This window comes from Salvia miltiorrhiza, chromosome 3 (genome assembly GCF_028751815.1).
Source record: "Salvia miltiorrhiza cultivar Shanhuang (shh) chromosome 3, IMPLAD_Smil_shh, whole genome shotgun sequence".
Lineage (NCBI taxonomy): Eukaryota > Viridiplantae > Streptophyta > Magnoliopsida > Lamiales > Lamiaceae > Salvia > Salvia miltiorrhiza.
The window spans coordinates 16,660,667-16,684,915 of NC_080389.1; the positions used below are offsets into that span (position 1 = coordinate 16,660,667).

At 42.7% G+C, this 24,249-nt stretch overlaps 2 protein-coding genes across 3 annotated transcripts; both read left to right on the forward strand.

The window, feature by feature from the left end:
• The first annotated feature begins 2,333 nt into the window (after nt 1-2,333).
• Nucleotides 2,334-3,500, forward strand: LOC131018469 (uncharacterized). Its single transcript, XM_057947187.1, has 3 exons — nt 2,334-2,525; nt 2,634-2,717; nt 3,252-3,500. Exons 1-3 carry the CDS (start codon nt 2,334-2,336, stop codon nt 3,498-3,500), a joined length of 525 nt encoding a protein of 174 aa, XP_057803170.1.
• A 6,454-nt stretch (nt 3,501-9,954) lies between these two features.
• LOC131017848 (uncharacterized) lies at nt 9,955-14,315 on the forward strand. Of its 2 annotated transcripts, none has more exons than XM_057946589.1 (5): nt 9,955-10,343; nt 10,763-12,778; nt 13,267-13,327; nt 13,450-13,673; nt 13,896-14,315. In XM_057946589.1, exons 2-5 carry the CDS (start codon nt 10,962-10,964, stop codon nt 13,960-13,962), a joined length of 2,169 nt encoding a protein of 722 aa, XP_057802572.1. In that variant the 5' UTR covers nt 9,955-10,343; nt 10,763-10,961; the 3' UTR covers nt 13,963-14,315. The 2 variants fall into 2 exon arrangements, with proteins under 2 accessions (XP_057802572.1, XP_057802573.1); XM_057946590.1 differs by having other exon boundaries at nt 10,949-12,778.
• The last annotated feature ends 9,934 nt before the right edge of the window (nt 14,316-24,249 follow it).

Sequence of the window (24,249 nt, forward strand, 5' to 3'; positions counted from 1 at the left end):
GAGGAGACTCAATAAAGAATCTCCATTGATGTGCAACAACTTTGATCTTCCAACAGAGATTGGAGCTGAGTTGATGTATCACCAGAGGAGAAAGAAGAAACATAGGTATCAACCCTATGAGAGAAAAAGACGAAGTTCTTGGAAGCCAAGAACTATGTGGACCAGACAGAAGGCACGCTCCTACAAATCAGGCCAACGGAGCGGACCATCAAGGAGCCAGTTTTCATCTCAAAAGCGGATCCCGGCAAGAAAAACTTTCAGGCGAACCCAAGCCAAAACAAATGAAAGTTTCAAAGATTGCAACTACTGGATGTGCGGTGCAAATGGACATATTTCTACCAATTGCCCGGACAACGAGAAAAGAGGGATACGGAAATTTAAATCCACACCGGATATCGAAGATGCCCTCTACAACCAGGAACTGATACCCGTGTATCAGTTCGAAGATATATCCTCAGATGAGAGTATATACGAGCAAGAAGAAATATTTAGCTCTGAAGATTCGGATATGACTAATGGATCATCCGAAGACGAGTCAGACTAAGGAGGAGGACGAGATTTTTCACTCTCAAAAGGAGAATCAGGAATGATTTACTAGCTATTTCCTGATTCCACAAGAAGAGGTGGTGAAGAAACTCGTGAAAAAACTCAAAGACAAAACCATGGATGTACAAACATACCAAAGGTTTTCAAACGAAAGAATGAATCAAGTTATACAAAGCTTGAGTCCATTCAAAAGGAAGCATCATGTCTTTTTCGGCACAACAAGTCGAGAGTTGGCGTTTCCAATAGAGATAACAAACAACCAGGTGGAGATCCAATTAGTTCCAGCCGAAGATGTGCGGAGGGATCTCACAAAAATGAAGCTAGAAGTCGCTAAAATGATGAAATGGATTCATATTGGAGCAATCCAATTGGTAATCAAGTCCGGACTTCAACCTGAGACAGATACACCAATTGATATTGCAATTTGTGACAAAAGGATCACAAATTCGAAAGACTCGGTGTTGGGAACCTTCTCAGGCAATCTGTACGCCAAGAAGATTATAACCGAATTATATTTATAGATCGCTTATAATCTTCAAGATTTATCCTTCAGTCGAGCCCTGACACTCTACCAGGACTACAAGAGGAAGGATCTATTGACGGGAGGAAATAGGCCATATTCGATTACATACCAAGTATCGTATGCCCTATCAAATTCCCACCACACGGATTTATTTCCGGGAAAGAAGTTTATTGAGGTCCTCGAAATATTCAAAGAAGTAGCCAAGGCAGTAAGCCTTGACCGAGTTGAAATTCCCATAATAAGGGAAATTGACATCCAAGTTGGAGATAAGCAGGTGCTGAAACATAATCAAAGACTCAGATTGGGAGCACCAATGCTATCATTCCAAGGAGATAGGCTGACCTCAAGGCCTTTAGAAAGAAGCTTCTCTCATTCCTACGAGAGAAGGGCGATCCAGGAAACACCAGTTCGAGGCATAAGAGTAAAACTCAAATGCCCAGAAGGATGGAGAAGTGTTTCTACAAGAATTGATACAACTGAAAGGAAAAATCAATTTCCATGCAACACGTTGTACTATTTGGCAAATCCAGAAAGCGATCGATATATCGGAATTCAGCGATCGATATATCGGAATTCTGGAAAAATCAATTTCCATGCAACACGTTGTACTATTTGGCAAATCCAGAAAGCGATCGATATACCAGATAGAGGGCAGAGCCGGACAAGAAGCTGACGTCCTAATTTTAGGACGAAATTTCCTTGACAATCATCAACCATGGTCAAAGGAAACAAGTGGAGTGGAGATCATAATTGGCGGAAAGCGGTTGCTGATCCAATGACAAGTCCATTCTCGATCTACATCTCTGTTGGAATGTTATACGAGAAGTTCAAAGCAGAATATTTTGCTGCTTATATCGATTCAGGAGCAGGAATCTGTACATCAAATCGAGGAGTCTTTCCAACAGAAGTGGAAGAAGAACTACCTCGAATTGCGGGAAGGGATTTCTCAAAGAAGATTTTGCTTCTATCAAAATGAGTAAAACAGACAGAAATATTGATCGGCGGAGCAGGACAAACACCTTGGTACAAGGTTAACACTCCACCCATCTATTTCCACGATACAGGTGCAGATATCCTATTTAGAAACAATTTTCTGCAAACCTTCAAAAGGTATACACAGGACAATGAAGCCAAACGGCTTGTGTTCGCAACCAATTGTGACCACAAAATCATTGTGCAAAGGCTCGAAGGAGCTTTTAATCGTTCAATGCCAGTCAAGTTCCGCAGCAAGCGTGGTGATGATGGCAGACTCCGGAGACCACAAATGAAGGATCAACGGAGATTCAGAGATATTCTGCTCAAATGCAAAGCCGAGGGATTTCCAGATCTCTCCGAGGAAGAAACACAGATCCTCAAAGATTCCTTGATATCACATAAAGATATTAAGGAAGAAGAACATGTGTCCATAGCCGATGTCAAAAGAAGAATCCAGAAGTGCTATCACGAGGATCATTTGGCATGGTGGGACAAGAACCAGCTCAAAGCTACCTTGAAAGTTAAAACTGGAAAGGAGCATGAGTTCGTAAGATTCAGACCTATCCTGATGAACACTCAAGATCAGCAGGATATGCGGAACATAATCCAGGAACAGCTTGATTTAAAGTTGATCGAACCAGGGAATTCACCTTACAGCAGTCCTGGATTTCTGGTGAGGAATCATGGGGAGATCAAGCGAGGAAAACCAAGATTGGTCATTAATTACAAAGGGATTAATGACATTCTTGAGTTTGATGGATATTTCATCCCGAGCAGAGAACACCTTATCAACTGCATCAAAAGTGCAAAGGTATTCTCAAAGTTTGATTGCAAATCAGGGTTTTACCAGATTCGCATGGAGGAATGGAGTAAGAAGTTCACAGCCTTCTCAACTCCACAAGGACACTATGTCTGGAATGTCATGCCAATGGGGCTAGCCAACGCGCCTCAGATATTCCAAAGGAAGATGGATAATCTTTTCAAAGATTATTCTTCATTCATGTTTGTTTATATTGATGATATTCTTATTGCATCAAAAAATATTCATGAGCATGTTAGGCATCTGGAGATCTTTGCGGATGTTTGTCAACAAGAAGGACTAGTGCTGTCTGAAAAGAAGGCAGTCGTGGCAACCCAGAAGATGGAGTTTCTGGGAATCGAGATCGATGAGTCGGGAATAATTCTACAAGATCATATTGTGGAAAAGGTTCAGAAATTCCCAGAAGATCTCAAGGAAAAGAAGCAGCTCCAAAGTTTTCTGGGGGTTGTTAACTTTGTAGGGATGTTCATCAAAAACCTTGCAGAGCATAGGAAAATCTTCAGCCCACTCCTGAAGAAAGATGTTCCATTCATATGGAAGGAGGGGCATCGCGAGGGCATGAAAAAGCTAAAAGAGATTTGCAAAAATCTCCCAAAGCTTTCAATACCGCAAGATGAGGACGAACTACGCGAGTGATTTCTGGTGGGCAGCCGTGCTCACTAAAATCAACCCTTATGGAGAGGAACCATGCAGATACTGTAGTGGTATCTTTTCCGACAGTGAAGCTGTGCGATGGCACATCAACGATAAGGAGTTATATGCAGTCAGAAAGGCGTTCAAAAAATGGCCGCTATTCTTACTTGCAAAGAAATTCGTTTTAAAAGTCGATAACACTAATGTTAAGGCTTTCTTAACCAAGGCTAGATTACTTAGATGGCAAGCTGAATGCCAATATTATGATTTTGATATTGTCATTCTGAAATCTGATGATAATGTTCTTGCAGATTTCTTAACAAGGGATGGAGCCAACCGAGGTTGACACCATCATCATGAACCAGAGGCACCTCCAAGAAAATATGGAGATGCTGCAACAAGAATGGCAAGAGTGTGTACTCCATGCCAAACAAGCAGGAAGGATACAGTCGGCTGATGAAGCCAAAGTGTCTGACCGTATACGAGTATGCCTTAAGAAGATGATAAATCTTCATGAGGCAGTCCACGAGCCGCTCCTGCGTAGGATTAGGGCTCCCCTGATCGAAGCAGGCATTACCGTACCGGCCGGATTACCAGTAGCAGGGGATTCAAGTACCCCTAGCACAAGTTCTGAGGCTAAGGTGTTAAAACCAGATCCTCAAGAAAAAGATGTTGCTAAGGCTTCACCGCCTGAACCAACATGTCAACCCTCCACTTCTGGGGAAAAAGAGGGAGAGATTAGCCTTAGGCCGGTGACGGGCAAATCTAAGGTTGATACTAATTTTGTTGAAATATCTCCTTTTTGGCAGCTGTACCAGAGCAGATAGGAGAAACTCAACACCAGGAAAGGCATTAACCCGGTAAATTGAGAGGTTGATGTCGGAGGAAAATATCCGCGGGTGTGGATGACCACCGGTGCCCATCCACAGGATGTTAAGGAATGGTATGAGTTTGGAGCTCTGGCTTCAGTTTATACCATATCTCCAGCATTCACCAAAATTAAGGGTCTACCAAAATGGATCTAAGAGACGGTGTATGATGCTTGGGCAAACAACGAGTCCCTCAAACGAGGGGATGTTTTGGAGCTATACTTCTTCAGTGCAGCACCAGAACCAGCAGGGAAGGGGAACCACGAAGCTTTCCATTTCATAAAGCTTCGAAGACCCGACAACCAGGCCTTGAACCGAATCAAGACCCCTGATTATCAGTCCTCACTCGTCGCCACATACAAGGAGGATCAAATATCCACCAAACGAGCATGGGGATTATGGGTCTGTCTCACGGAGATGGACAAAGTGAAGTCCAGATTTAAGTTCTTCCAGAATTCAAGTCTGGGATCGTTCCTGTTAAACACTATGATGGGAACCACTACCAAATTTGCCGAGAAGGCCTTCGAAGAGAAAAGGTTAACACTCTAGCAAAATAAGATCGCGGGGAGCAAGGAGACTCGTCGCAAGTTCTGCAATATGGCTCACTTGGGTCATTGGAACGATCATATCTGTGCGGAATGTCCGACGCAGAAGGAACCGGAGTTCGGAAAGGGTTTTCTCCCAAAACCCGACCGAAGGAGATTTCGGTCTGATGAACATGAGGAGCACAAAGCTCCACGTGGACGAGCACCTTGGGCACCAAAAAAGTAAGATGCCCGACAGAGAAAAGAGAGTCATGTGACTCACAACCAGAATCCCACTCACCAAAAAGAAAACGACAAAGGTGAATGGGTTATCATACAGGCGGACAACTCACCAAAAGCAGAAGTGAGTGGAGAATAAAAGCAGTAGGCCCCTCCTACAGCATTATCAGCTGAATAATGGAGTAAGAGACCACGGAGGCATGAGAAGGCATAGCTGGTGTTGGCAAATTATTGCCGACAAAAGAAGGTGGAGGTCACCATCCAAGATAGCTGGCCACGAGGATGGAATCCAATGCCAACTACCAAGCAATTATAGAGGACATCAGACCTCTATAAAATCCCGAGCTCTGGAGAGGAAGAGATCATCGAAAATCATCACAACTTCACACAACACACACTCTCTCTCTAGAAAATTATCTTTGTAATATTTATATTTTAGTTTTCAAAGTTCTTAGTTTTATAAGTTTTGTTCTTTTATTTTTATGTACACAAGTATTAGCTACTAATGCGTAGCTAGACAAGTTTGTCTCCTCCCTGAGGGAGATTTTTATGAAATAAATTAAATATTTTATAATTCCTCTATAAACGCTTTGTTTTTGCTCAACTTTCCGGTTTAGTAAAACAATTTCATTCATTTTCCAACAAAGTATTTTACGTCGGCACTTAGTGAAGGAGGAAGGTTGCAACCATCCCTTGCGAGCGTGTGGTTGGACGAAGCCTTGGGGGCAGACGGTCCGTAAAACGCAACAAGCACTGACTCCTGAAGAAGACCAGTCAACTAAAGGTAAATGTTGGTTTGTGTTAAGATTAATTTTGAAGTGTTACGGAAGCATGTTGGGCCTGATAAGTCTTCACCGACTATTTTCAATTTGAACATGGAATTGTATTATGATGAATTGCTAGAGGATTTGTTAAAGGGCAGTTTTGTCATTAATTGTGAATTGGGAAGATTTGATATGTGTTTTATGAAAGTGGGTATTTTTGATAGATAAGTTATAGAGGTGGGTATTTTAAATTTTGACCCTTACAATTACACCACAATCTTTTGGTTTTTTGTGATTATTATACCAACACAGTCAAATCGCACATACACAACTTGAGCATAAACTCAAACACTCTTAGAGCACCTCCAGCGCTCGTTGTGAGTGCTGGATCGACGCGGGGCGAGGAGGCGGCATGCGCACTGGCGACCCGGCCAGATGCGAGGCGGCGTCGAAGGCAAGACCCGGGGCGAGCGGCGAAGGAGTATGGCGCGTCCTTCGGACGCACCCAATTTTAAAAAAAATTCGAAAATCATTTTTTTAAACTGACCGTTGGATTTAATATATATATATTTTTTTTAAAATTTGACCATTCCAAAGCAACGGCTATTTTGATTTTCTTTTTATTTTTCCCCTTCTATAAATACCACTCTTCCACTCTTTCAAATTCACCACATTCTCAACTACAATTCTCTCCCAACAACAATTCTCTCTTCTACATTTTTTAAATGGATTGTGAATTCGATGAATACCTCGAGCAACAAGGCGGATCGAGGCTTCCAATGATGGGGTTTGCTCCATTTTCACAAGCCTCCAATGTCTTGGCTACGGGAAATGTTCCCACGCCGGCGGCAAACGCCAACGTCCAAGAAGAGCCGGAGGAGGTGAAGCCGAAAGCTAAGGGCACCCGCGCTGCATATTCTAGCGAGGAGTCCGAGCTCGTGGCAATCTTGTGGGCGGAGGCAACCCATAATCCTATTTTGGGGACCTCCCAAAAGTTGCTCCAATATAAGGGAGCAATCGCGGAGAAGTTCAACGCGCTCAATACGTCGGGAGCGCCGCCGCGAAAGCCGGATCATCTCAAGTCCCACTTCGCCCGTGTCCAAAAGGAGACAAAATTCTTCGAGGGCTTCTACAACACTTGCAAGGACAATTGGGGGAGTGGTATGAGCGACGATCAAATCTTCCAACAAGCCCAAACGATGTTCGAGGCGAATTTCAAGAAGCAATTCTCCTACGTCAAAGCTTGGAAAGTGCTTCGTGAATGTCAAAGATTCACGTCGCAAGCCGGGGATGTCCACTCCGCAAAAAAGTCGAAGGGCTCCGATGGTGGAGCAACCACTACTTCTTCGGAGCCGAGTGTCACGACGAGACCCCAAGGCCAAAAAGCGGCAAAGCGAGATAAGGGCAAGGCGAAGAAGGGAGAATGGTCTTCGGGAGGAGGTTCGACGTTGTCCGACGCCCTCGAGAAGGTGGCCGAAAGCATGAGGGAGCATGCTCTCAAAACGGGGGAAATCGCCGAGGTCAAAAAAATGCAAGCCGAGATGAAACGGGAGGAGATGGATATGAAGCTCTTGAACAAGGACACGACGGGTATGACGGAGGCACAATTGACCTTGCACAACCACCTAGTCCAAGAAGTGCTCAAGCGTCGAGGGCTTATTTAAATTAGGAAATTATGTTATTTTTTATTTTATTATCGTATTTTAATTATGTTTTTAATTTTATTTTAATTATTGTAATGTTTAATTTTAATTTTAATAAAATTTGAATTTTAAAAATAAAAGTGTAGAAATATGAATTTTGTGGAAATGGGGATTTAAGCACCCACCTAAGACACAATGCATTGGAGAGGGGTGTGTCTTAGGTGGGGCCCACTCCTAAGACACCCCTCTAAGACACCACCATTGGAGGTGCTCTTATACCTCTATTTTTTAAAAATTAGTGCGTAACCCGTAGAAATTTGACTGAAATTATTTAATGTTATAATTTAAATTATATTATACCTTTATTTTTTTTAAAATTATAATTCACATGCACCGACACTCATGTTTATTAAATGATTCGATCTATCCATTAAAGGAGAAATATTTTACAAATTGAGTAGCATTTTGTGGTTTGATTTTATTTATTTATTCATTCTAAAAAAAATTAAAATCTCATATAATATACTTCATTCATTCACGAAATATTGTCCTAATTTGTCATTCAGGTGGTCTCCTGTGAAACCGGTTTCACGTGAGTTTTTGTGTTTGTCATTTTGATCAGTCTACAAAAATTTGTCCTAATATATTTTTAATAATAATTTGTGGGTCCCTTTCTCCACTCACTAACATGTGGGTCTCATTATCCACTCACTAACTTAATTAAATTTTCCCATTTTTCTTCATTTGTTGACCTCTTTCTCCACTCAATAACTAAACAACACATTTTTTTTAAAACTCGTGCCTCCCTCCCTTAGGACAATATTTCGTGGACGGATGGAGTATGAAATATTTGTCACTAAAGGAGTGTCTACTATAATATCCATTGTCTATTGAAATGGTTTGAAAACTTGAGATATCTAATTAAGCCCCTTAATAATTCTTTTATTTGATGTAAGAGCATCCACTACAAAAAAACACGCAATTACCGGCGGCACATGCCGTCGGTAATCGGAACACGGCGAATCTAGGGCCGGATTATGGTGAAATAAAAGCATCTCCAATGCGCGACTCTAGGGCCGGATTGAGTTGTGCAGCTAGAGCCGCGCGTGCCGACGCATCGGGGCGCTTCGAAGCGGTGATGAGGGGAAGAGTCGGGTGCGAGGGCATTTGAGTAAGGCACGTGTTATGCACGCCATGATTAAAAAAAAAGGAGAGAGAGAGAGAGAGAGAGAATATATGGAAGAGACGCAGTGAGAAGAGGAAGAAGCACCCGCTGAGAAGAAGAGAAGAAGAAGGCGATTGTATTTAATTTGGAATAGTGGGCTTTTGCCCTTTTTAATTTTTATTAGGCTTTTTTTTGACTTCTTTTAATTTTTTTATTTAATTTTTTATTTTAATTATTGTAATTTTCAAATTTAAAGTTTAATAAATTTTTAATTTTAAAATAGAGAAATTAGAGCCTTTTTTTAGAGGGAAGACTCTAAATGCATTGGAGAGAGAAAACTCTAAGGTGAGAACCTTTTTAGAGCTCTTTTTTAAAGCTTCTCACTGAATATGCTTTAATGTTCAAAAATAAAAAGTGTATGTTTTTTTTAAGACGTTCCAAAAAAACAAATACACATATTTTTCAAATACAAAGAAAGCAGCAGTTTGCAACTTGAACTTTTGTTAAAATCAATATGTTTAACGCGAATGCATCAGTTGTCAGTACATTGTTGGAAAATTAACATAATAATTTATGTTCTATAGAAAATGTAGAATATTGTAATTCCAACGTACATACAAATAAGCTTTATACAAAGTTGCTTAAGTTCAAATACTATATTTGATGAGTAGCTTGAGCTCAAGTCGTCCCCAAAGGAACACCAAGCGGTGCAACCTCCTGTGTATAAGCGTAAAGTCTCGGGTTCAAACCCCACTACTCTCCCTCCCCAACTCCCCCAAGTCAAAAAAAAAAAAAAAGACTTGAGCTCAAGTCAATTTGATTACACCCTACCATGCCACCATGGGACTTCAAATAAAGGCTTGAATTGAAAATTCAAACGGCCTTTTCTTTTTCAGAAAAATTCTGAATATGACTTGTTCTTTTTTGAGGAAAAAAATATGACCTGAAAAATAAATACTAGTACCATAGAAGGTTTTAAAAGTCGTCGAGAAAAGTCAAAGCTCAAAAAGATGTCGGCAACCGAGTTTGTATTTTGTACTCAGCTTCAAGTTCACCCCTCCAAAATCCAAAATCTCCCTTTTTTATGGAAGAAACCCTAAATTTCATATTTTTATAGTAAATCTTATATAGAAAAATTAGCATCTTTTTTTCTTTCTTTCTTTTTGAGTAAAAGTTTGTTTCTTTTTATTTTTGACATGGTCCTATGTTATTTGTAATTGTCGGAAAAGTCAACAGGATTCCAACTTTTTACTCTTGAATGCGACTGTTCACTAATCAAATCTCATTGACTTGTTTATTTAATCATTTTTTAGTGAGTTGAGGTTTGTGCACGGATGATCCGCCGCTTGGATCCAATACCTTTTTTTAGGGAATTGCTTATTGAGATATTCTCGTTTGTACTCTGATTTGGTGGAGTGTAATGACAGAATCCAGACATAAATTACAGATTTAGAAATAAATATGTTTTCTTAGTCAACTACTTGCAGTTGAAAAATTAAAGAAAATGGCATTAGTTGTTGATGTACGGTTGGCGACTGGTCAGCTGTACCAGCCGTGAAAACCCCCTTCCTTCCCATAGCTCTCTCTCTCTCTCTCTCTCTCTCCCCTCCTGTGTGGCTGCTGCAGTGCTGCTCTAAAAAGGTACAACTCATTTTGTGTGTGTCAATCTTTGTGTATTCCGTGTGTATGTGTTGAAAAAGAATGTGCCCTTATCAGTTAGGAATTTTTAGGGTTCAAGTATTTGTTAATACAGATGTTTTCGAGCTAATTGTGTTCGAATCTTGATGTTTTCTTGTCCAAATCTTTGATGAAATGCAGTGAGTCATATAATTAATTACTAACGTGAACTCGATTTAAAAAATTCGAATCGTTAATTTTTCTGATGCTGCATTTAGGCAAAGGTGATTATGCTGTGAATTTTTGTAATATCTGCATCAGATTGTTTAGATGCACATACATATTTATTTGATTATTCAGAAAAAGATGGTGTGCTCAATGAGAAATCTTTGTTGGCAGAAGAAGTTGAAACAATTATGTAATGGTATTTAACTGTTTTACAGCTCAATAGATTGAAACTTGAATGTGGATTGGCCAGAAGCTGAAATTGGGGTTTTATATTCATAGACTCACAGTTAAAAGAAATTTGGGAACAGATTGAAACTTGAATGTGGATTGGCCAGAATATGTGAGCTTTCGGTGAGGAGAAATCTTGATTAATATAAGGATTCCGTTTTTGAGTCATTAAGGTTGAGGCTTACGATGGACCAAAGGCGTGTGATTGGTAAGGGGCCAGTGTTTTCTTCTTCGCCTGCCAGAGGAGCTCCTGGACAGGGGAGAGACGATTATTATCTCCATCGTGATCAAGGGCCGTCTAGTTACAACGAGAACTCTTATTATGAGCAGGGTGAGGAGGCAAGAAGATATATGAATCATGAAATGGATGGGCCATCCAGGTTTGAGAATCTGGAGAATTGTCGGGCTGAGCTCCTACGGAAACTTGATGAGTTGAAGGATCATCTTACTCGGTCTTGTGAAGTGACAGAGAAACCCGGGCACAGGATGGGTACTGACATGATCGTAAATGATCCTTATCCCAGAAATCGTGCTGCTTATCTTCAAGAAGCGTTGCCTACTTCACATGGTGTATACCAGCAACCCCTTGCTTTGGATGAGAAAGCACACCACCCTCATATAGGTCTAGGACCTGGATATGTTCCTTTTGCCGATAGGGATGCACATTTTCGTAGAGGATACCAACATGAAGGCTCGTCGTATGCTAATACTTATCAGCAGGAAATGCCCCAGGGGCCGTATGGCCACCCACAATCTAAATACTTGCATCAGCCCTATCATGACCGTCGCCATGGTTATGGTGGCAGTCTGAATCATCTAGATGAAAACTTCATTCACAGTCCGACCTGCTCTTGCGTGCATTGTTTTGATAAGGATTGGGATTTACCTCCGCATGTACTATCGAATCCCAACTATCATCATCATACGTATCCTGTTGGGCACGGGCCACAGGGTTATCGTCCTGGAGGCTTCAACTCGCATAGTTCTCATTCCCAGCCATCTATAACACCGAATTCCACGGATCTTGATTTTGAAAACAATGGAATTCATCAGAGTCGTCCTAGAAAGATGGAGGAAGCTCGTAGGGATGTGCATATGATGCATCCTGTTGCAGGTGGTGCTCCTTTCATAGCGTGCACCAGTTGCTTTGAATCGCTGAGGCTTCCAATAAATCACATTTCACTGGCGAAAAGGCAACAGAAGCTAAAATGTGGGGCCTGTTCTTCAATAATCTTGTTTGAACTCGGGAACAAGGCTTTGGCTGCGCCAGTTCCTGCAAGTTTTGACCATGTAGCGACTGAGACAGATGATTGTTCTAGTTTGGCAGCAGATAGAGATGTCGGTTACGACCAGGGTGGTTCGAATTTAGCTGATAAGTATGCTTGCTCCGATTCAAATGATGATTCCGTTCCCAAGGTTTCTCTAGCAGACAAGAAGTCAAATTCTGATGAGTATGAGAAGCAGTTAGATTCGCTTTCTTCAGTTTCGAGTCTCTCCAAGGATCAGCAAATGCCAGATACTCTTCCATCTGAAAAACATGATTCCTCAACTGCAGAACTACATATAGAAGAAGAAGTCGAGTCACTCCCGCATCCTATTTTGTCTACTGAGGAACCCCCTGATCATTGTTCAGCTGATAATGCAGTCGACCAACATGACAATGAGAATAAAGGTACAAAATCTGGGTTCGACCGCAATGTCTCTTGGCAGAATTCTGGAAGAGACTCGGCTGTGTCAACTGAAATCGAGTCAAAAGAATTTCCGAAGAGCTGTATATCACAGGACACTTGGGAAGAAAGTAAAGAACAGCACTTAAGGGACGACAAAGGTGCAGAGTCTTCATCTTCAGGTCTTGCCAACAGTAGATCTCGAGACTTTAGAAAATGGGAACCAAATGCAGAACTCGGTACATCACAAGTTTTTGTGAATGGACGCTTGATACCAGAAAATCTCGTTCAGAAGGCTGAACTGTTGGCTGGACCAATTCAATCTGGAGAGTACTGGTATGCAATCTGCACATTATAAAAATGTCTATTACATATTAGAACTGGCATGCGTCTGAGTTTGCCATCGTTTTTTTTTTTTTTCCTACATGAATTTTATATAGAATATCAGCTAGCTAGGTCCAGTCTACAAAGAGCTTTATGTCATGTTAGTCTCTAGCATGTTTGGCACAGTTACTACTTTTTATTCTATCTATTTTTATGTTGTGTAGGGATATCATGGAAATTATATATATATTCACATTGAATGGAACTGGGGTCACATTATTTGCATTAGTGAATATCATGATTTCACTAGATTGGATGAAACATTTTCTAAAAAAAATACACATGTAGCAGTGGAAAAGTGTTGAAATTACTAAATTACAGCATTTCCATCCAAATACACAAGCAACTGTTTTTACCTTGCATTTTAGACCTCAAAAAGTATTTTATTGATTTTCTCGTTTTGATCCAGAATGCTAATACATAATGTTTTAAAACTCCAGGTATGATATACGTGCTGGATTTTGGGGTGTGATGGGCTTTCCTTGCCTGGGCATCATCATGGTGAGCTTACATCTGATCGATCTTCTTTGAATATTAAAATTTATGTCATACAAGAAAAGATGTACAGTATTTGATGTAGTCATCATAAGATTCAAAAGTTGGAAATTTTATTTTGTTGGCAGCCAAATATTGAGGAATTCAATTATCCGATGCCGGAGAAGTGTGCTGCTGGAAACACGGGGGTTTTTGTGAATGGCCGGGAACTTCACCAGAAGGATTTGGACTTACTTGCTGGTAGAGGTCTTCCAATTTTAAGTGGCAGAGCTTATCTTGTCAAGATTTCTGGAGAAGTGGTTGACGAGGAAACCGGGGAAGAGCTAGACAGCATAGGCAAACTTGCCCCTACGTAAGTTGATCCATCTTTATGCAAGAGAACGAAGTGTCATATATCAATTTTTGTGGTCACTTTTTGTATCAAGTGCTCATTTTTTGCATGTTTGCTCCAATAAAACTGTATTGATGTTGCATATCAGCTTCAATGATTCTTCTCTATTCCATTTCATTTCCAAAAAGCATATGTTCCTTTCCATTGATTGATAAAAAATCAACATGATTGATTTTTGAACAGCGTGGAGAGGGCGAAGCACGGGTTTGGCATGAAAGTTCCAAGATTCATCGCCCGATACCAGAGCTAGATCTTATGATTGCAGTCTTCATCAGGACAGTAAGATGCTCAACTTTTTCAGGTAAACATCCTAGTTAGGATGTCCCCACGACTGCTTCGACATTATACTGTTATGGCTCGAATTACAGTTCCTTTATATTCCCATTTTGCACTTTTTGGCTTATTGCAAGTTGAGGCATGAAAGCAAATCACAAGATCTGCCGTAGTGAAGTCGCTACGACTGATTCGACATCATACTGTTGATACCTGTGCCTCGTATTCTTGCCATGATTTTGGCATTATGTGCATAGATTTACTGGAACTAATACATTTTTTACCTGTAAAAAGATCAATAATACTCGTGTGATGAGTTTTACTTTGTTAGTATTTCTTCAAAGGATATATATTTGATTGAATTAAGAGAAATTTTAAGGGAATTTGAATAAAAAACCTTTAGTTTTAAGCATTAACCACTTGAGATCTGGTCTTCCATAGGATCGGTCTCTTATTATCTTCTATGAGACCGGGTCTTTCCTATTCGTTTTGTTGACCCGTTTTTGTGACCCACCCGATCCACCAGATCCAACTATTTAAAAAAAAAATGGAGCTTCAACAACGGCAAACCGGGATCTCTCGCGGAGCAATTCGAGGAGATCAAGACGGGGTTGGAGAGATCTGGCATCAAAATTTTGTGGGTTGCGAGTGGTGGACAGATTTGGGTGGAAAGTGGGGGGAAGCGGGGTTCTTGAGCCAATGCGGGTGGACGTCGGTGATGGAGAGTATGTGCGCGAGGGTTCTGATTATGTCGATGCCGGAAATGTGGCTGTTGTAGCAGCCGCTTAACACGGTGTTGATGGCGGAGTAGCTGAGAGTGGGGTTTGTTAAGTGGGATTGTTTGGCGGCGGCTGCCAAGGAGTTGATGGAAGGGGGAGGTGGGGGATGAGGTGAGCTTTGGTCGTAAAGAAGCTGAACAACTGAGGATACTAGAGCTAAATTCTTGGCAATTGATGATGCTATTACAACCTACTTTGCCGAATTTGAATGTGAAAGATTCTCATGCGAGTCTGTAAATGGTAAAAATTAGGGGTGAGCAGTCGGTCCGGACCGGACCGACAAAACCGAGGACCTAATTCTTAAGATTTGTAAGATCGAACCGGACCAACCTAAACACTGGGACCGAACCGGGACCGGACCGAAACCGTCGTCGGTTCTCGGTCCGGTCCGGTCCAAAACCGAAAAAATTAAAGCATGTTTCAAAATCTGAAATCATAAAGATTAAAGCATGTTTCAAAATCTGAAATCACAAACTGAAATCATAAAGATTAAAGCATGTTTCAAAATCTGCCCTAGCTCTAATCAACAATATCAGAATTCAGAAATCACAATATGCACAAACTGAAATCTTACCTGAAGAAATGATTTTGGTGAGGCGACGGGAGACTGGAGCGGCCGGAGGGGAGTCGCTGGGCGGCGGGCGCTGCGAACTGCTGGGCGCTGGCGACTTCGGGGTGAGGGTGAGGTGAGCGATTGGAGAGTGGAGGAGATGGCGAACTGCTGGGAGCGAGATTGGAGAGTGGAGGTCCGGAGGAGATGGTGAATTGCTGGCGGCTGGAGAGTGGAGGAGATTGGAGATGGCGAACTGCTGGGCGGTTGGGCCGCTGGCGGTAGACGGAGGGCCGCGAGCCGGCGTCAATGGCGGCGACGCGCCGATGCCGCGACAGTGGGGGGTCGGCGCAATTTAGGAGAGAAAAGGTGGACTGGAGAACTGAGAGAGACGAAGGGGAAGTTCAGTTTAGGAAATTAGGGTTTCTACTATATTTTCAGAATATTAGAAATAATTAAAATATTAATAATATTAATAAAAATATTAAATATATATTTAATATATATATATTCGGTTCGGTCCGGTTTTCATCGGTTTTCACCTCCTCCGGACCGAAACCGAACCGACAATAATTCGGTCCAGTAAAATGGGATCGGACCTGTAACAACTCGCTCTTTTATATTTATTTAAGTCCAGTATTGCGTGTTTATTAAATCTTTTTTTTAGTAAATGAAACGCTTTATGAATTCCAACTATGATTCTGAATTACGTAATTTGGAAACAGAGTCGCTACACTAGCAGTATGCATTTATTTATCTTCGCGTGTTTAAAATCGCGACGTTAATCTTTGAATCAATGAATAATTATTATTCAAGGTTATAACCAACTTAGCAAAGTTGTGTTATCTATTAATCAAGATGGAGGTTATTTATAATTATTCATATTGTTCCTTAAGTCGTGAATTATTTCCGACTTTGTAGCTAATTAAATCTACGGATTTAATTTAATGATGATCGAATTAAATCTATGGATTTAATTTAGCAATCTACAGTTTTAATTTAGATTTTTACAAGACAATATAGATATCAGATACAAGAATTATTCGATTAATCTGTATCTGAATACAAGTGCTCGACATTAGAAAAACTCGATACCAAAGTTCAAATACAGAACAACCAACACTGAAGGATTTTATTTGATCACATCACATATTTTATTTAGATTACATTTTGAGATCACATCACAACTTTACAAAAGAGAATGAAAAAGGGAGAGGTACTCCCTATGCTTACACATCTGCAACAAGATAATGGGGAAGAGAAGGGCACTCCCTACGGTTTACACTCTACCATTCTCCTACTCCACCACCTGCCAAGCCCCCTTAAATTAAGGAAAAAGAGGGGAAATGATGAAAAGAAAAGGGTGAAGGGATGTATGCTGTAGCAGCAGCAGCTAACCCCCCCTACTCCCCCTTTCCATGCGGCTGGAGCAGGCAGCTCCCACCTGCTGCACCCCTGCCACAACACCCAAGTTTAAGAAAATGGGAAAAAGGAAAAGGGTGTGGAGACATGTGCTGCAGCAGCTGCACACTCCCCTATTTTCCCCTTCTCTTGAGCCTGCTGCACTTCTCACACTCCAACAATACAGCCTTCTAGTTTAAACTCCACACTTCACTCCTCAAACCACCACTCTCTCCATTCAACACTTAGCAGCAACGGCAGGAATCTGCACTCCTTCTCTGCCAAGCATTCTCAAGGTAAGCTTGACTTCAATGCTCTACCTTCTTCCATGATTCCACCTGCATTAATGCAAAGACCCATTCCATTATTTCAGAAACACCTGCTGCTTGTTTAATTCAACTGCAATCTCCAACCAAAGCAAACTCTCAAGGTATTTTACAGTTCCCTACTCTCGTATATACATTTCACACCCAACAGAGCATGCTTCATACATTAGGAAATCACAGTTCACAACCAACAACACATTTAAGTTCAACTCCATTAGGAATACAGAAAATGCGGCGCATAACTTGATCAGTTTCACAGATGATAAGAGAACCATTATATGCATACTTCACTGCACTCTAGAACACAACAAGAGAGAACCCCAAGCTTCAAACCACATGACATAATCACAATAGAAAGTTCAGTGCTTGGTGATATTTATTGCATAACCATTATGAAAAACGAGACTTTACAGTAGAGATATAGATTGACTTAGCGTTTAGAGGGGGGAGGGACACGGCCCTGTTCAGTCGAGTCCAAGGAAGCAGCCGACTGCTCTGCTCGACTCGGCTTCGAGTCAGCGGCGGCGGACGAGCGAGATCAATCGACGATACACATAGGCAGCAGAGCCCGCTGCTCGTCGGATCTAAACAGCAGCGGCGACCTTCGGCTCCGCCGAAGGAAGCCTCGGACTCGAGTCGAGGAAGGAGAAGGCAGAGGCCGTGGCGACAAGCGATCGAGACCCCGGCAGTTCGTCGACCTCCCTACTACAGCGGTGGCAACGGCGAGATTTCCAGAAGGGAGAAGAGGAGGACTGTCGCCGATTTGGGAGGACGAACGGTGACGAACGACGACTGTAAGTCGCCGGAATTACAGAACCACGGCGGCGGCAACAACGTTCTGCAGAAAGAGAGGAGCTAGAGCTCGATTTGCAGAAGGAGATGAACTAGGGCTCGGGCTCCATCGACGCTTCGAATCGAGAGAGAAGGGACCGACTCTCGTCGGGTTACAGCAGCAGCGACGTCGCGGAGGGAGGCAGCGGCCGCTCGCCGGCGACGGCTGGAACGGCAGCCTTTAAGCGCGACGGCAGCTACACAGGGAGCAGCAACAGATCGATTGAGAGGGGGGGAGGATTCCGGAACGGGCGAGCAGCAACAGAGCGCGGAGCCACGGAGGCGGAACTCCTCGCCGGCGACCGGAAAGGCCAGGACGTGGGGCGGCGAATGGCTGGATTGAGAGAGGAAGAGAGAGAGAGAGGTTGAGCAGCGATTGAGAAATGAGAGAGAGAGAAGCCGTGTGTTGAGGAAGAAAGGGGTTCTGGGCCTAATTCAGTTGGGCCAAATGCTAATTCATTGGGCCAGATGCTAATTTAGGTGGGCCGATTTTTTTTTTAGTTTAGGTGGGCCGAATTTTTATTGTTTGAGGCTTAATATTTTGTTAAGCTTTGGGCCTTCATTTTGGGCTTCCCTTGGGCTTCTATTATTTTTCGGTTGGGGCTTAGTTTTTATTAGCTTTGGGCTGAAATTTTGGGCTTTCTTAATTGGGCCTAGTTCATTTAATTTGTTGGGCTTTAGAATTTATTTGATGTTGGGCCTAATGTTATTTATTCATTTGGGCTCGAATTAAATTCCTATTGGGCCTTCATAATTATTCTATTAAGTTTAATTAGAGAAAATTTTAAGACTTACTAATTATTAATTAGTAAGTAAATTAGATTATTTTAAGATGAGTAGATTATTAAAGATTAATAATCCGACCTCATAAGACGAGCTTTAATTCCTTAAATAGGATTAGCATCTCATAATTTAATTAAAGGAATATGAGTCATGCATAATCATTTCACGCATCCTCATTTATTGAGATTTTTCGAGAATTAGAATCTTATTTTATTTTCTCGGATTAAAGGTCAAGCACCAGAGTTAGAGCTAAACCGTGAGTCTGCTATTCAGGTGGGCTTTCTTACGTATAAACTAAAACCATATAGTAGAATTGTTAAGACTTTATGCTTATGAATTTGAATGATATTGTCAATGCCTAAATGCTTTATGTTTTGTTATTAATTACCTATCTGATGTTAATCGAATTCGGATTCTGGATGGGACCGCAAATCCCTTCGGAATTAGTGTACACCCTTGTGATCGTGAGTCATCTAGCGGGTTGGCCGATCATAGTGTCCGTAGAGGGAGGCCTCCCTCTCGGCACGAGTTACTGATATGGTGATTAATGATATTAAAATGCATGCGCGGGTTATTGATGAAAGAAATGATATTATGTTTGGTAAATACGAGTCTTTAAAGGAAAACCCTCGTATCTTACTACTGTTAAAGGCTTGACAATAAAATATTATGCATGTATGTAAATTTCGGCAAGTGTCCACTAAGTACTCTCGTACTTAGCCCTGTATGTATTTATAAATGTGCAGGTTGAGTTGTGATCGAGGATGTAGTGTGCAAGCGGAGCTTTTGTCAATTTAGGACGAGAACCTCAGAGTGGAGTATATGTCTTCATACATATACTTAAGTTGTTGTTATTCCGCTGCGAACACTGATTTTGCTAAAACATTATGTTATCTTGTCAAAACAATATGTATTATTTAACAATGTACTCAAACTCGTTGAGTACCCCTTTTGGATAATATTATGTACGGTCCCCTTGTGGCCTTCGTTAAATTCTAGTTAATTTCAATTGTTTCCCTTATACAAGTCGAGTCATCAAGAAGCTAAACATGCCCCTTTTCTAATCCCGCTCCTAATTCCCCTCCCCTAGTCGCGTTTTCCCCGAATTTGCTATCCTTAGCAAGTGCGGTCGTGACAGAATGGTATCAGAGCATTTCTTTTGCTCTGAGTACTAATCATTCCTTCTAAGTTGAGTCTAGATTAAGTGAGTTAATACACTTTGAACTAGTTGACAAAAGCTTGGCACTACATCTCGTCACGCTCAACGGAGGTTATGGTAAGTGCTTTCAAGTTTTAATTAAGTTAATTTCTTGAAATGCATGAAGCATGAATAAGTATGATTATTGTATGAATCACATGAACTTAGAACTATTAAGTTATATATGCTCACTCACACGACGGAACATAGAAGAGAACTTAGGGAGATGCCTTAACTTTTCTTCATGTTACGATGACATCAACAATGACGGTTGAAATAGAGAAAGAAGAATCATACGAAGAGTCGCATGATGAAACCACGAGCATGAAGATCGAGCAGCGTAACGAACGCCAATAGTACGATAATGGCATGGGCATAGCTTAAATATTCGAGTGTTTTCCTACGATGAGATCTCGAATTGGCTTGGCCTTTTTAACTTTTTGTTGAAATTTTAGTGCTCGTTGCTAGATCTAAGAGTATATCATCATTGCATAACAAGCCCTAAGATCGGTAAACAACGACATTAGAACTATATGAAAGTCGAATTGGTAATCTGTGATTAAGTATTAAGAACCTGTATGGCTTGTGTAAATGCTAGATTTAGATGATGTGATGTTTTTGCATGTTATGGTTATCGAACCAAACTTGTTTTTCGATTTTAGATATTTAGAGCCTTATCGCTTAGAGTTACTTGTCGTGTGTTACTTTTTGACGATAGAACTTCCTTTGTTAGATGGCGAGGACTGTTTTCACCCGACGACAACCACTGCCCCCATGGGCTAGCCCAGAAGAGGTCGAGCGGTCCTACCGCACCTATGCTCCATGTCACGGGGATAACCTCGGACAATTTCTCGCAGGTTTTCACAGACACTGGGTCGAAGCGAGTGTACATGGAGTATCAGGGTATGACGGTATCCAGAGGTTGATCTTACTGTTACCTTCCGAATGGCAGGGATGGGCTAGGCTGATCTCTGCCCATTACATCTTTCGCCGGGAGGATTACCACGACCTCGCGGGAGACTTCCCTAGCTTCATTGCGGAGCTTCAGGCCTGTTTCACCTTGTGGGGCCGCGCCCCTCTAGGGCCCTACATCCTGCCGGGAGACTACGTACAGGTGGGGACGCCTTTGCCAGCGGAAGCACCTACTACTGCTCCCGAGCCCTCGATGGCCTTGCCCCGAGATTCTCCACCACGAGCCTCAGTTCTAGGGCACCGTGGTAGGCACGATGACGAGGCAGGCCCTTCTCGTCCACGGGCTCGCAGGGATTTCCCATCGCCCCCTGACTCATCAGCCCGGGCTGCTACTCCTCCACCACCAATGATACCTACGGCAGAAGCAAGGCTTTCGACTGCCATGGCCAACGCTGACAGGGTCATGTCCAACCTGAGGGAGTTCATAGATAGGGGCAAAGCCCCTATGCAGGAGGATGATGGTACAGTACCGTATGGTACAATGAGGATTACTCATCCCGAGCCCGTGCCACCTCCAGCTCCGATCAAACCTCGCACCACGGTCAGGATCAGCACCAGAGATGATCCGATCCGTGAGATTGTGGACGACATCTTCCGCTCAGCCCAGATCATGCGGGAGACAGGCGAGGGCCAGGGAGGGACTCCGTTGCCCATCTGGGAGCCCGAGGAGGATCCTGAGGAGGACCCCGAGGAGGATCCGGAGGAGGACCCCGAGGAGGATCCTGAGGAGGACCCCGAGGAGGATCCGGAGAAGGACCCCGAGGAGGATCCGGAGGAGGACCCCCTAACGTCACCAAAGAGCAGCCGTACCGCGACTCAGGGTTCGCGGATTTGATAATTTTTAAGCTTGTTGATGTTTTCCGGAAACGATGATTCATTCCGATATTTTTGTAACTTATGACTATGATTTTATTTATGTTGTCTCTAGCTAGCATTAGTACGAAAACGTTGGTCTCTAGGACGTTCCATTATTAAGTACCCTTGCGAGGTTGCTTAGCTAGTAAACCGGTACACCATAGGGAGTACTCGGATCGACTTTACTTACGCTTTGGTCGACGATGTAAAAACCCTCGATGAGGCAATTTTTCCATGATATATCTATATATGACCCTAGCATGGGCTTTCTGCGACGATCTCGTGTATGTTTTATGTTTCTCTACGGGTTTTATTCTTCACAAGTCAGTTAAGAATGTAGTAACTTTGAATAATGTGACTTGTGTATGCAACGGTTCCTGTTAATATCTTAGTTTTGGAGTTATGATAAGTTAAATTTGACAAACAGTTCCTTATTAATTGCCTTAGAGATTCCTGTATAGAATGTATTAAAAAGGGTGTTTGTAATTTGCAGAATGCCGCCTAAACGAGGTCGCCCCCCTAGGAGAAACGTTAACAATGATGGAAATCGCGATGAAATACCTGAAGGGCGGCGAAACGACAGGGAACCTACCCCACCCCCTCCACCCCCTGCTAGAAGGACTGAAGAACTTTTTCTTCGACAGAATCCGCCCACGTTCACTGGGACAGGCGACCCAGCCGAGGCCGAAGCTTGGATACGCGCCTTGGAGCGTATCTTCACCTTCCTACACTGCACAGAAGAGGAGCGACTCTCGTGCATGTCTTTCCAACTAGCCGGATCGGCCGACTTTTGGTGGGAAGCCCGCCGAAAGACTCTGACTCCCGAACAATGGGCAGCTTACACTTGGGAAAACTTTAAAATTGGATTATACGATAAGTATATTCCCAAAAGCTACAGAAAGAAGAAGGAGGCTGAGTTCTATAGCCTGAAACAAGGGAAGAAGACAGTGACAGAGAATTCTGCGATCTATCGCGTTATGCTCCGCAGCAGGTGGATACTGATGAGAAAATGGCGGAGAAATTTTGTGCCGGTCTAAGGCACGAGATTCGGATGACTCTAGCTAGTCATGGTGGACTCTCATACACTGAGTCTTTGAACAGGGCACTGGACATCGAAGCTGCGATGCCAGTAGAAAGGTTGGCTCCGCCACAGACCTCAGCGCCAGCCAACCCACCTGCACGCCCTCAGAACTTTAAAGGGAAGCGCAACTGGAACGACCATGGAGGAAATGAAAACCAGACTAACAAAAGGCCACGGCAAGGAAATGCGCCGTTGAGACAATATCAGCAACAAGGACAAGGGAAGCAACAGGGTCCTGCCCCGACTGGAGGCAGCCAAAGACAAAATGAAGTTCCCCTTTGTCCAAAATGCCACAAACCACATCGTGGTGTCTGTAGGGCTGGAACTGACAGTTGCTACACGTGTGGCCAGAAGGGCCACTACTCCTCACAATGCCCCAACAAACAGCAGGGCGCGGCAATCAGGGCCACTTATGCCCAGCCCCTGCAAGCAGTTCAAGGGCAACACCAGCCCCGCCAACAACAGCCATACCAGCAGCAATACCAATACCAGCCCCGCCAACAACAGCCATACCAGCAGCAATACCAACACAAGCACCAACAGCGTCAACAGCAACAGAGGCGGCAGCAACCATTGCCGCAGCAGGCGAGAGCCTTTGCTCTCACCCAAAACCAGCCCGAGAAAAACCAAGGAAACCTGGCAGGTATGGGCAAGCTTAAAGGTTTTTCCATTATGATTCTGTTCGATACTGGTGCCTCGCATTCTTTTATATCTGCCCCTTGCGTAGATACCTTAGAAATCGAATCAGAACGAGCTAAGTGTGCCTCAAGAATTACTACACCCTCAGGAGGAAGATCTACCACCACACATGTTTGCTCGAACGTAGAATTTGAAATAGGAGAACTTAAGATGGTAGCGAACAATTTTAATATTCTGCTCATGTGGGACGTAGATATGATCTTAGGAATGGACTGGCTAGCTGAGAATCACGCCACCATCCTTTGTAGTGAACGAAAAATTTCTCTTCGACCACCTGGAAAGGAACCGACGGAATTTCACGGCATAGGTATGAAGAAAAGAGTACCAGTGATATCCGCATTACAAGCCAGAAAGGAGATGATGAAGGAAGGAAGCACAGCTTATCTCGTCTACCTAAACGGGGAAGCTAGTGAAGACAAGAAGGTGGAAGATGTGGCAATAGTACGAGACTTTCCAGAAGTTTTTCCTGAAATATTGCCGGGACTACCTCCAGACAGGCAACTAGATTTCACCATTGATCTAGAACCTGGATCTGCCCCAGTATCAAAGGCACCATACAGGATGGCCCCAAAGGAACTACAAGAATTGAAGGTGCAACTACAGGAACTCTTGGACTTGGGTTTCATCAGGCCCAGTGTCTCGCCTTGGGGAGCGCCTGTACTCTTTGTCAAGAAGAAAGATGGAACTATGAGGATGTGCATTGATTATCGAGAATTGAACAAACTGACGCTTAAAAACAAATACCCTCTTCCAAGGATAGATGATTTGTTCGATCAACTCAAGGGAGCC